Raw genomic sequence first — 14,381 nt, forward strand, 5'->3', positions numbered from 1 at the left:
TCCACAGTTAACTGGTTAATCAGTTTCTCAGTTGTTACCATCCATTTTCTTTCAGTTTACACTAACAAACATTTATCGTCCTCCTTCTCTACCTTTATTTTACACCAAGTGTTCAACTGGACGCAGTAGGAACAGGTATATATAAAGTACCGGTACGTTCAGTATTAAAACTGCATTTTGAAGTTTATCTTTGATACATTAAGCCCACGCGACCTGTACTCTATACGTAGACCCCTACAGACGTACAAAGTGATACCGCGTCTAATGAGAAAAACGATAGCCCCCGAGGAACGTAATCTTTGAATAAAGCAGCTGAAGTTAACCCGCTGCAAGGCGGCGCTGCAGCGAACGCTTACTTCCAGGATTTTTTGCAATTAGCACACGGGAATCCATAGAAGCTCCCTTTAGCTTGATATTTTCCCTGCGCTCTTTAAAAGTCCCTGCTTACTGGATCCAGCCATTGCGAAGCAAGGCAGCGATCGCGTCAGTCCAATGAACCACAAAACGATTAATCCCGAAGCATGGGACTATCGACGTTGACATCTGTCAGAGTAACCAGCATACACCGAACACTCCGAGACGCGTGAAACGATCGCTATTACCAGCCCACCCTGTAGTCGCGAGCGGCGCTATGAAAATGTGGGTGAAAGCACTTGGCAGCGCGCGAGAGCCCGCGAATCTTGATCTTGGCAGTGAGTGCCGCTTGTTAGCCATAAGCGAGCGCGAGTTTAAGGCCATACATCTGCGAGGTAGGCAGCGGGGCCGAGTGGAGTGGCGATAAATGTAGTTGGCTCGGCTCTCCTGAGCCGCGATCATTCTTCCGGCGTTCCCCCCGTAGCCCACGCTTTAGAACATCATTCCGCGGAACGGCCGATTACATTTACGAGCGGCGAGATATCCGCAGCGGCGTCGGCAACGCGCCGCGTCCGATAATGCCGGGGCTTTTCCCGGCGTCGCGTCCGATTTTTACGCGGCCAGGGAAATGGCACGGCGCGGCGGGGCGCTAAATATTCGGTCCCCGATGCCGGCGGGACGCTAAGTGCGAGCCGGAATTCGCTCTCCGCGAAACGCGGCTCGGGGTACTCCAGCTGCGCGCCCCGCCTCTCAATGGCATAATTGCAAGTAACGATACGTCCTGGAAATGGAGCCCGGCAATTTTTCGTCGGATTACGGCCGCGTTACGGCCCCGAAGCCGGGGGAAGCGCGCTTTGTCTCGGCCATTTTGTATATTCGTCCGCGAGCAAGTCGGGCTCGCGAGATACCTCGGAATATAAAGCCGCCGTAATTAGCGGGGAACGACGGCTCCTCCAACGCGCGGACTTCGAATTTTATTTTCTTCCCGGGAGCATCCACGGGGACACGCGCGGCGTTCGTCGCGGTAAATCCAAGAATAGACCGGCGCGGGAATAAGTTAGAGATGCAGAACTCGATGTCTGTTGGCAATGTCGTTAAACCCTGGTTTACGGTATCTGACCCGTGGAATCGATAGTGTAACTGCCGTGTACCAAGAATTTACCCGTTGGCCAGCTACCCGTAGCTTGGCTAGCTGAAATTCCCTTGTACGAACTGTAATGAGTATTTATGTGATCCGGGATAATATTCGTTTGCGTCAAGCTGTTCGATTATTATGAAATACGCGGTGTTGAAATAAATTCTCCGCGTTTGTTACGGTTGTAGAGGAATTTCTGTTTTACATTCGAAAGTGGATGTTTCGGTGGGTATGTTCCTTTCTCCGATTCCGTGGTCGCTGGAACGTTTAGTATAATTGGACAGTGGAAAGACGGTTACATGTGAGCGATTTCCTCGTTCCAGGCGAGAGGGGATCTGTTCAATCGGTCGGAAGAGGTGAAATAAAGGTACTCACCGGCCTTTACCGTGATTTCACGGCCCAACACTCTGCCGACGCTGTTCGAGGCTTGACATCTGTAAACGGCCGAGTGGACGTCGTGCCGATAGCTCTCCGCCCTGAACGGTAAGAAGTACATCGAACCGTTTACCAACGTCTCGCGGATGTTCGGTATAGGGAGCACCGGTGACCCGTCTCCCATAAGCCAATCAATCCTCGGTGGTGGGCTGCCTTGGGCCGAACAATGGATCATTGTCCCGGTCTCGTTCGAGAATTCGACCGACGAGCGTGGCTCCGAGATCAGCACAGGACCCTGACTATCCAGCACCACTCCCCGTCCTGAAACATGGTCCGCAACGTGTTACCTTTAAAGAGGCTTCCAGCGATCTTATCGCGGACGAGGACTTTGGATCCCTCTACATTGTACGCAAGTAGTATAGTATTCTTACATTATACGATAATACTAATTAAACAGTTAACTGTGTTCGACGAGTACACACGTCATCTTAAAGCTCTTAATTCTACTAACTTTTTCAACGATGGATTATTTTTTTCAGACAAACGTGTGATTCTTCGTTTCGCTTTAGTTTTTCGTTAGGATATATTTTAAGTGCATTTGGCCTGCATTTAAAGAGTACACGCTTCATTATTCGATTTTACTGCACAATGAGAGATTTTTCAAACTGAATTCCACTCTTAACTGGTTAATCGCGCGAATATTCTAGACTAAGATATTTCCGACCACAATTTCACTGGCATCTCTAAGCATCGAATCGCGCGAACAGCTAGATTAGAGATTTCATTTAGCTGGAAAGCGTCCAAGTCACACAGGCAAGCTGATTCTCTCGATCGTCAATACCAGGATTCCGGAGCATCTCGCTCCAGAACAAGAAAACTTATGGAGCATCTTTGTCGCAGCGAGAATTCCGAAAGAAATTGTTCACTCCCATAGAGGCGTTTAAGTTTCCCGGGGAAGGAGTGCTTATTCAAAGTTTTTACGGCTCGCGACTGCGACGACGCCGCACCTGAGAGGCTTCCGGAATTAATAAAAGTGCACCTGGTGCTTGAGGGACGCACGGCGTACCGGCGAATGTCGCTTTAACGAATAAACCGCGGATAATAGAAATTTCGAGAACTCCGGTAAAGTATGAACGAACAATTCAGCCGAGGGTGGGTCTGATACGACGACACTCGAGTCGAAGTAAGAAACAATCGAGCACCCCGATATTCTTCCGGAACGCGTGCAGATGTAACGGCTCCTTCGGAACTTCTCCGATATTCTCCGCGCATCGACGGCGAGCAGTTTATATCTGGAAATGCACGGAACGTCGCGTTTCCTCGTATGCATGTGCGCCGGTAAACACGGGGTACTCTCATTTCATTGAGAAACGTCGCTTCTGAAGGAGTCGCTGTACACATCAGCCAACGGTAATACCAGAATCGATCATATTCGATCTTCGTCTCGCCGGTTATTACGGGCCTCGCGATATCATTTGCGTTCTCCGCGCGGTTCCATCGTTCACGCGGAGACGACGTAACGTAGAAATGTCTCGCGTATTTGGGAGACTCATGAACGCATTAGGCGCTTTCATAAAGTCCGCGTTTCGTTCTACATTTCTTTCGGAATCCAATAACCTTCACTCTGTAACCGAAACAAATATCCTCTAACGAAGAACAGAAAAATTACCTACATGTTTGTAATGAAGTTTTAACGGTAGAACGCGTCATGCGAAAGTGCGATAAATGTTCTGAAACAAGGAAAACATTTAACATAGGAACATCGCTAGAAGAAACTTTGGAAAGAGAAGATAGAACAAAGTCTAAGATTTTTGACAGTGATCGGAATATACAATGATATAAATAGGAACCTAGGATTACGTTAAGCTGTTGAGACACCATTTAAAAATCTGTATAAAATTATTAGCTATGTTACATACGTAGGTTAGTCACTAATGAAGTGTTGCTGCGACTATAAATAAATATAAATAAAAAACAGAAACAATTCTCCATTCAACCAGCACTAACATCAGCTGACAGGTGATAATGAGAACACAGCCACAATCGTGTTCGCAGGATCCAACACGCCGGATCAATGAAACGCGAGGTTCGAGGCGCAACTCGAGAACAGAGACGTAGAAAATATCGAGCCGGCGGGGTCGAGGTACCCAAATAATGGTAACCGAACCATCTTCGTGCCGGCAATGAACCGCGCGCGTACGCGCATCCAGGTCGGTTGAATGGCGCGCGAACCGTCGCCTCTCACCGCAGCTCGCTGCGATTGCAACATTTACCGCCCTCCCCGCCCCCTGCCCCTCGCCCGTCACTCATATTATTTCCGCCGGGAGTCTATCCCTCGTTTTCTCTTTTATATCCCTTGTCTCTCCATCAACGACTCCTCCAACCCTTCTTCTCCTCTTCTTTCCGCTCCCCTCGTTCCCCGGCGCGCTCCCTTCAAACTGGAAAATCTAATAGAGCATCTCTGGCGCAGCTGATGCCAGCACTGTCGGAGAGCTTTGTCCCCGGAATCCTGGGATCTTGTTTTTCGGCGATCGACGGGAAGCCGTGGGAGCGTGTCGGCTCGGGAGAAACGAACGGCGCGAACAAGGGCGACGACGCGCATGGGAAATGAGCCGAGGGTCGGGAAAGGTACGGGGATCGGTTCCATTATGTATGAACGCCGGTTTGATAACCTCTGGACGCGACCGATACCGCCGGGAAACCGGAAGAGCACCGGTAAGAGAGCGCGGCCCAGGCCAACGTGCAGCTTATATCGCATCGAGCCGAGCCGCGCGCGTGCATGCGCCGGAAAGACGTTTATGCAGCCGCCGCCGCGCCGCGCCGCGCCGCGCCGCTTCCTGCGCGATGCACCTGCGACAACCGTTTACAACCGACGCCGCGGCCATATTCGCCCCTACGTGGCCGCGTAACCCTCGGAACTGGGTAAAAATGTTAATCCCGCCCGCTCCTCGGCTTCCCTTTGCACTCCGAAAGTTTTCACCGCCGGCGAATATGAATACATTGTCTCCTGGGTGGAATTGTTTTATGCGCGTTGTTGGGTTCGTCGATTTTTTGGACCGGTTGGTTTTATTTCAGGTTTCCCGTGGGTTAATTGCGGGCTTTTGTGTGTGCATTTGTGATTTTGAGGGATGAATCTTTTCTTTTAGATCGATGTTATCGGTTTTGTTACAGGTTTGAGGGATTGGAGGATTCTTTGGAACACTTCGAAGACTGTAGGGATTATAGAGATTCATAGCTAAACTGGGAAAGAAGTTAATGAGAGCGGCGGCGGAGCTATAATTGCTTTTCATACGTTTTAATGGGAACATGATTGCGAGGCGGGAGTACGAAATTTAAAGCAAACTAACGAGTTAACAGGAAAAGTAGGAATAAAGGTGTACGTGTTTTTAGTGAAACCTGGGATCAGCGTTTGTGAATTATAACGCTCGAACGAGGCCGCGGAATAATTGAAAAGTTTACGCGTTCTATTTGCGCGGTTCTAATAAAACGAGACGTGCCGTCGGTAAAAATCGCGGGGATCTCTCCGCCCTTACGGCGGCCGGGCGATTGTTATTTCCGCCGGCGCAAGTTGCAATTAATAAACGAAAATATCGTTAACAAAACAAGTTCCTAACGCACGGGAAGCAGGAACGATCGATCATAAAACGCGTTAATATGCATGCACGCCCTACCCGTTCGCTCGTTCGCCCCACGGACGGGGCTCGATGAAAAACACTGTTCAATTAGTATTCGCGCGACGTGTGTTGTCGTTCCCGGACGGAACCACCGTAAAACAAACATATTAAAGATGCCGAGAGACCGAGAGGCCGCGCAAAGGGTAAATGTCGCTCGTTGTGTCCGCGGATGGATTGAATGCGACTTTACTTCGCTCGATGACCCATATTCCCCTGTTTCCGCGCTCGGTTTACGATTACACGTCCAGCACACAGCGCCGGCGGATTCCTCTAAAACCCTTGTTTCATTTGCATCCCGCGGTCCATCAAGGATTTTCTTTCAGGTTTATTATCCCCGCGGAATGCTTCGAGAACTACACTCCGTCTCTCTCTCTCTCTTTTCTTCGCTGAGTAAGTGAGCACGACACTTCACGGCCATCCCGGAGCAGCGTTTTTCCGCTTACAAAGTAATAAATTCAACGGGAGATACTTGAAAACCCCGCAGCGCTACGTTCGCGAATAAATCATTTCGCATGTGGAAACTGCGTGTTATCCGCGCGCTAATTAACAGTAAATAATAAACGCGAAAATGCGCGATGTTTCGCGGTGTATCTTTGGTTTCGTTCCGTTTCTCGTAATTAATGTACCCTAGTTGAGAGGAGTTTGTTTCGCCGGAAGCGGCGTTATGCTCCGTTCTCGTTCCATTTAAAAATGCATGCTCCTACTCGTCCGATCTAGCCATTCCGCGACGAGGGCTCAAACACCGAATAAAATTACGCGCGGAACGATGAATAAAGGAGTGCGTGTAAACGCTTGATAGCGGGACACCGTCGAAAAAATTACAGAATTCGTCGCTCGCTCGCTTCCCCTTTTTCCTCTCGATTCTCGAACTCGTTCAGAGATACGTAATTACCGAATCGTTGACGGCTTCACGCGCGATTTTGTCAAGATCGTTTTTGCCCGCGCGCTTTCATCGCGGCGACGCCGAAGCGGGAATTTGTCCCAGTTACTTAACGCGCCGTATTTTTCCCCTTTGAGCGGCGCGCCCGCCGCCATATTCGGAGCCGGCTCCTATAACGCGGTCACTGTATCTCAGCCCTATTTGTACCCGTCACTTTAAATCCCCTTGTACACCGTTTGCTGGAACTGGCTCGTTCCGCGCGCGAACCTTGTACCCTCGAGTCCCGCCCACGTCCCCGCGTACAGGTGTCACACGACGCGGCTATAAAAGGGGAAAAAAGGTGTCCAGGCTTCAAGTACGAATATATTCGTGTCGTGTTCACGCGTGTCTCGCCTCGCGGACGCTCTTGCGGCGATGACAATGGGGCGCGGTTCGATCAACGAGCGTGTAGAATTTACAAAGGGCAAATACGAGAGCGCGGCGAGTTAGATAAAAAGTACGGAGCACGAAAGACGGCGGGATGCAACGAAATCGGCGGACGTTTTTATTCGTTCGGCGTTTGACGCTTGAACCGACGAGCATTTCATACGACTCGTGTGGAATTTTCGTAGAAAACGTGACTGTTGACTTGCTTCGTTTTGTTTGCAGATTCATTGCACTGTTCGATTGAAGGTATTTATAGAATATTAACTGCGACGTGAGAAAACTGAAATTTTGATAGTTCTAATGTCAATGCTTTTGAAAAATAAATAGTTTCAAGTTATATATTGAAATTTAAGATAATTAAGATAATATATTGGAATTTAAGATAATTCTTGTATCTTGATGAAGGAGTGAGAGATTTAATTACTGTTTATACATTCCGTGCGACGAGGATTTTGTTGCAGTACAGTTCGTGAATAACTTATGATAAGAGAATTAATTGGTCCAATCTGTATAGAATTGGATAGAATACAATTAACCATGAAATGTATAAAGCCTAGACCCGCGGGCCGCCAGAGACACTCATACATGACGCTTTGTTCGAACTATAAGTTTAATCGCATCGCGTGCATATATTTAAGCCGCTCGTCGGATCGCGTCTACTTCTGACCCGTATTGAATTATCAACGAGAATTCAGCTATCTCGAGTACGCGAGTTAAACGAGACGAACGGTGAAATATTCCCGACGCGGTGTTTACAACAGCGCCGAACGCGTTCGGTAAACAAGCGAATCGCGATCGACGATTTAAAATATAAAATTAATTGCAATGCGAAGCGTCGGATTTTCCGCTGGGATAATTGCAGCGAGAAGTGAAAAAAATCAAACCCGCTTATTTTTACACCGGCGAGCGCTTCCGCGCTTCCGCCTCTGAACGCCGGCGAGAGACTCGCGCTCCCCGCGCTCGTAAACGCAAAGTAGATTCTAATCTTTTTTATTTGATATGTTTACATGACGAGGTAATGGCCCCCTCCGGGGGAATATAAATAGAACACGGCCGATTGTAAAGGTCCGTGTGATCGCGGAAACGTGAAACGCGCGAAACCATCGATGACCGAGGGCAACCGACGCGAATAAGAAATTCCGCTCGAAACGCTACGCGAGTCGTTGTCAACGATTATCTTCAAAGAACCGAAGTCACGAATAAACTTCTATTCATTCGGCTCCTACCGAAGAGAAGATAAAAATGATTTATTAACCCCGTACGCTATAGGTGGAACCTGAAGCGAACATTTAAAACTAGATTCTACAAGCATGAATATTAATTTCCTTTAACAACGAGACCTCTCTCGAAATCTTTTGTTATTAATATTTACGACTCGAACGTCTCGAGCGTGGGTTCACGATTAACTTCGAAAATTCTTTCTTCCCCGGCGAGCTATTACAGATAAAAGGGGGAAGGAGGCGTTCCTTTGCGTCGTTCAATGGGATTCCAACAATCTCGAGCAGATGAATCTTCAAAACCCGTTGGCGAAACGGCGCTGACATACCCAGGATTCCAAACTGTATCAATGCGCAACTTTGCTCGCGAAATGCTCGCACGGCTGCATGCCAGCTCGCAAAGGGTTCTGCAACCATAGCACAAAGGCTTCCCATACGTCTGTGCACGTTCGACGATCGAAGCTTTCCACCGTGGCGGTCTGCATAGCTAGATGCCCCCCGCCCCTCCTTCTTGCTCTGCCCCCGTCGAATTTCGGCGAGCCTCGCTCGTCGGCATCCGACCCGGGTTGCTCGTATAAGATCGCGCAAAATACGTAACAGCGGAGCGGGATCGAGCGCGGCTTAATTAATCACGACAAAATTCACTGCTGAAACTTCCGCGCGAATTTCGGCCGCGTTCCCGTGCGCGGCCATGGACCATTACCGATCCTTTTTCTCCGAACGTCGCCGACGATTTTCAGAGATCTTCAATCTTGCTACCTCGACAGAGTTTGGCACCTTGGAACAGGGAAAATAAACTGCAGTCCTTGAGAATATTCCTTTGATAGTGTCTATAAATTATAGCTGCACTGTACTTTTCTATTTCACACTCATATTTCCCTCTAGAAAGTCTTGTTTCGAAGTTTCACTCCATTCTCTTAACACGAACCAATTCGAGTTGCAAAAGACCTATAGAAACTAACAGCGCATCTATCGAAAGTACGATCATTTATAATCTGCGTATTACTAAAATTTCCTTGGAAACTTCTGTTTCATCCTTTATCTTCCTAATCCTAAAAGAATTTAAAATTAGATCATTCAAACCTATCCACTAATAGTATCGAAATTATAGACAGTTGTTTAGCTTGTCGATACTTGGGGCTTGCGAGATAGTCCAGACCTATTGACAAGTTCATGACCAAGGGGACCATGACCTGGGTCACGTACGCCCTCGACTGAGGAGCTTTCCTTTTTGGAAAAGCAGTTGTAGTTTTTATCTTAGTAGCCCTACAAAATGTAGCTACATCAGTTTAGGGAAAAGCTAGCAGGAACATCCTCAACGAAGTTTAAACTCGAAACGATTCAAACTTGGGACACGAATAAAAGGCATTTCCAGATCACTTGACGTTTTCATCGCTACCATTCGAGCGTCCATTACGCTCCCAATTCAGACAATCGAATCGAAACACTTTCGTCGGCCACTCGCACCCCCCGCCGCGTTAAACACGGTTACTTAGGCGAACTTACCCGGCCGCGGTCTCATGCAACGAGTTCCGGAGCCAGCGGGCAACGAGCTCTTTACAGTTTTTCCGCGATCGCCCGGTAATAGCGCAACAGCCGGCAGAGCTCGATGGTTCCGGTGTTACGTAACCGCCGGATGACTACGTCGGCAGACAATTACACGTCGGCGACGACCCGCCGCAGCAGAACTCTCCCTTTACTTCTCCGTCTCTCTTTCCTGTTCGCGTCCTCCCTTCCGTCTCGGGCGCGCGTGCACGCCGACACCCGTTGTTTCCCGCAGCACGGTGCAACTATTCGCCGCGGTGTATTTGCCCTGCATTATGTCGCGTCTCGGAAAATTCCAAATATTGCGCGACGCCGTGTCTTTTCCGTGACTGCGCCGCGGTGGCTTCGGTCCAGTTAATTCGTCACGGCTGGCCCCAGGTTCAACGGGCGCGATACGTCCGCGCGAATTATACATCGACGTCGCCGCGAGCACGCGTGCTCCGCTTCGCGGCTTACCGTCCTCGAGTGTCCCGCCTTTGAGCGCGCCCCGACCGGACTGTTCAACACGCCCGTCGCGTATCGGGAATTGTTTATTTTCGCCGAGCGCGGCTACTTCGCTCGCGTTGAAATTCGCGTAAATACTCGCTACACGTTGGCGCGAGAATTTGTTCTTCTGGAAGCTCCTGTGAAACATCGAATGCATCGACGTTTTAAATGGAGGGAGACACTTATCAGTCACTTATCTGAATAATTGAGTTATTCTCTTGGAGCTTTCGGTTTCTCGCGTCGCCATTGCGGCGTTTAACTGCGGAGGGTTAATTGTAGACGAGAATATATATTCGAAAAAGCGTGAAGTATTCGTCGGTAAATATTTATGTTTGCGGTGTAACTCGGAAGTTTGAAAACTGTACGAACTTGTCGAAACTGTCGTAGCCAGCGATTGCCACGCTGCCCGAACGCCGGTGACACGATTTTGTGTTTAGATACAAAACTTCGTTTTCCCGGTGGCATATTCGGAATTGAATTTCATTGTATCCGCGACACGCGAGGGGACTTACGGCGATCGCCGCGGAGCATCGGAATTCCCCGGTCTCGCGTCGCGAGGCGAATTGCCTCGATTTTTATGGGATCCTAATGAACGCTGATTCGACAGCGGACGCGTTAACGCGCCCCACTCTTGATGGCGCCGGTCGTTATCGGGCACAACGAGCGTGCCCCTGTACCTGCTAACTTCGCCGCTGGAAATACGTTCGCGCGCGCTTTTAGAGCGACGCCGGCACGTTACGGGGTAAAAGTTCTGACACTTGGAAGGAAACATTTTGCATAGGCGACACGGCGCCGTTGCCGGCTAATATTCCTGACGCGACTTTGTTACGCCGCCGCTGTTTAACGAACTTCCCTTTTAACGGTTGGATTAAGGAAGCGCTTCGTTTCCGGGAATTTTTAATCCCGGTTCATCGTCGAGCGAATGGAGGCGAAACAATAATATCCTTGAAATGTCTCGCTTCGAATCGAAATTAACTACCACCTCTCCTCTATTCTCTAAACGAACCGAACCGAGTCCACCGGCAAGCATCGAGCTTCTGGCGCTGCGGAGGAAACGCGGAATATACCGGGAAACTCGATGATCCTAGTCGGAAAAATCTTCCGCAGCTTTCCAGCGGTAATCCCCGTGACTGCGCACCCTTTAGTGCATTCCATTACGCGCATATGGCCGAGTGACGTTTACGCGGGCCGCTTCCTCCATTCTCCGAACACGATACACCTGTGCCAGTCCACAATTATGCACCGACGCCATTTATACTGCATTTATACACTCGACCCTCCTCCCATCTCTCTTCCCCTCCCTCTCACACATTCCCTCTCCGCGTTTGGCTCAGTACCTGCCCACTCTCTCGCGCGGTCTCTCGCTCTGTCATACACGCTCTAGCAATCTCTCACAAATAATCCCTCTCGCTCGTTCACACACACACGCGCGCTCTCGCAATCTCTCGTTCAGTCGCTCTCCTGCACACCCTCTCGTTCGCCGTGCTCGCAGGCTCTCTCTGGTTCCGTCACTCTCCGACACACCGTAATTCTCAAACTCTCGCGCACACTGGCGAACGCCACCCTCTCCGTCCCGCCAGCGTACGCACACCGTTCGGAGCACGGGTGCAGCCCGCGCCGCGCGTCGCGTCGGCTGTGTAAACGTTGCGCCGTTGCAGGGACCGTTACACCGGGACCCAGCCCTGTATTCTCGCGTCGCATCTCGCGGTTCCTGATTAATTACAGAGCAACGTCACGGTGCGCCGACCGGCTGCGTCGCGCCCGGTATTATCATCCGCGGCACGAAATCCGCCGCGTCACTGACGAATTAACCGGCGCCGAGCCGTTCGTTCCCAGCCCTTGCGCCCGGAAACTCGCGGTCCCCTTATCGGAACGACGCGGTTCGCCCGCTGGAAGAAGAAGACGAATCGTTCGCGTCGAACGGGAGCGTTCGGGCATCGATCGGCATCCAACACTCGACCGGTAGGATGCTCGTACGCGCACGGCGAGCTTTCCGCGCCGGGAACACGTTTAATTCTCTAATTAGAGTAAGCCCGCGTTGCCGGTCCGGATGAAATTTAAGCCTCGCTCCCTTTGCTCCCTCGCCGACCTTTCCGAGCCTCGGGCTGATCGCAGACGCGACGCCGCTTTCGGGCTTCGGACCGGGATCGACGCTGGCCGGGAATCTGGGAATCTAATGCGCCAGTCGGACCGAAATTCTGTTGACGCATATACTCTAACGGAGACCGCTTCGGGTATCAATTCCGCGCGGACGGGGGGAGCGAGGTGTTTGCGCATCCTTCGCCGGGAACTGATCTTCCGGCGTAATCGAGTTCACGTACTCCACGATTCTTTGCCGATCAACGGCATGCCCCTGTCAAACGCTCGGCTAGTAATATCGTCTTCGAGCTGGGGATCGAGGATTCGGTTCAGCGAACGGGAATATTAGTTAGGGTAAGCCGCGAGCGTGATCGTACGTTTGCGAAATCGGTTACTGTCGTGGATTGGAGGATGTTGGCACGTTAATTCGACGGGAGGGCACATTCTGTATTACTGACGCGCGTGGAAACGTTTCGTTCAGCTGCTAGAGTCGTGGTCGAAGAGTTGCAGTTAGAATCTGTGATCGTTAATCAGGCGTTATTTATAATTAATCAGTAGTAACAGTAGTTTCCTCGTTCCTTAGTTACTATTGCGGATAGCTTTAATGCCTCGTGTATATAATCTACAAAACTTTCGTTGGGTACAACAAAAAATTGTTACTTCAGACTCATCAATTGTTCCCCTCCACGAAAATCTGTAGTAAAAGACGACAGATTTATACGTGGTTTGAAGGGACACCAGAGTACAATTACAATTATCATATAACCAATCATATTTCTGCAATAATAAAACCAGCTCAACGCACGACAGAAATCGGTCTCGCAGAGTGCAACCGGACCACGTCAGAATAACTTCGCGAGGAGCAGGCGACAATGACAACGAAGTAGCAAGTAGACCATTCAGAGAAATGAAAAGCGACACGAAAATTCGACCGACGCAGAATCCAATCAACGAAAGACGCGCGGGGATCCCGTCGCGTTCGATCAAAGTCAACGTCCGGCCGTCCCGATCATTCACTGGCCGCCGGCTGCACGGCCATCCTGAAATGGTTGGAATCAGCGGAAGTCGGGATTCACGTGTACCGTCGGCACGTCGGTACTAATTCCGACGCGCCGCGCCTCGGCGAGGGCGCTCGTACCCCCGATACGGTCCCTCCACGTTTTACCGATAATCAGGGATCGCGCGAGTGCGTGGTGGCACGGTGCAATTGGATTCGGCGCACAAAGACGCGGGGTGCCATTCAATTAACGGCTATCCGAGGCTGCTGACGTCGACTGGCCGGCCGGTTTTAATGCGCGATCGACCGAGTTCCTTTCGTTAATTCGCGCCGGGTTCAAACAACGCCGCGCCGAGTCGCGCAGCGGCTCCGCCGGGATCGATAACGCGGCGCGCGATTATCCTTGCGTTCCGCTCGGCTAATCCAACTTAAGCGCCTACATAAATACGAATATATTTGGCGTACGCGTATCCCGAAGTTAGCTGCAATGCGGTGGCGCGATACCGACCGACCGACCGACCGACCGACAGACCGACCGGCCGGCCGAACGGCCGAGCGACTTCGGATTTCGGCCGGCACGCGCACACCGTTACGATCGTTTGATCTGGATCATGGTCAATTTCACCGTCGGTTATGGCGCACAATGCCGTACCAATCACGCCGTGACTACGACGCATTGCGCAGTCCGATTGGTCGGTCCCTCCATTCACTCGCGACGCACACGTGCATGCGTCGCGCGATTCTGCGATGCAGTCCGCGATACCTGTGTGCGCGCGCGTGTGTGTCGCCGGACCGCATACACGGAACCGACGGGGGCCAGATAAAGCCGCGAGCCGGATCAATCCGTGACGAAGCCATCGACTTCCAAGTGCCAGGTTTCGTTTCAATCACGTCGGATCATGTTGTTCCGCGGATGGCCCGCGACAACACCGAACCCGTTCGCGAATTAACGATCGACGCGAGCGATGGGTCGCCTCGTGTCCGAGATGAATCCGTTTTGTAATGGCTGGATATTTCCGTGGAAAATGGTTTTCGAAATGGGCACTCGGGCAGCTTTGGATTTGAACTGTTAAACGGTGTTGCTGCCTCTTATGTTGTATCGAGTAAGAAACGAGCGGTTTTCACAGCTCTCGCGATGAGAAGGGTACTCAAACTAATCACCATTTCATAATATCTCCCTTTTGTAATTACTGAGAGGATAACGGATGCTTCT

The 14,381-nt window shown here is 50.5% G+C and overlaps 1 protein-coding gene and 1 non-coding gene across 9 annotated transcripts in view; both read right to left on the bottom strand.

Annotated features, from left to right (window-relative positions):
- LOC116432939 (cell adhesion molecule Dscam2) overlaps nt 1-14,381 on the bottom strand; it is a 257,102-nt gene that overhangs the window by 117,041 nt on the left and 125,680 nt on the right. For all 8 annotated transcript variants that reach the window (XM_031990463.2, XM_031990466.2, XM_031990467.2 and 5 more), the window contains one exon: nt 1,865-2,185. In XM_031990463.2, coding sequence (XP_031846323.1) covers nt 1,865-2,185 — 321 coding nt within the window. The remainder of the gene's footprint in view (nt 1-1,864; nt 2,186-14,381) is intronic.
- LOC116432952 (U5 spliceosomal RNA) lies at nt 12,795-12,917 on the bottom strand. The gene has a single exon (XR_004236197.2). It is a non-coding gene; the product is annotated as a U5 spliceosomal RNA (small nuclear RNA).

This window comes from Nomia melanderi, chromosome 6 (genome assembly GCF_051020985.1).
Source record: "Nomia melanderi isolate GNS246 chromosome 6, iyNomMela1, whole genome shotgun sequence".
Lineage (NCBI taxonomy): Eukaryota > Metazoa > Arthropoda > Insecta > Hymenoptera > Halictidae > Nomia > Nomia melanderi.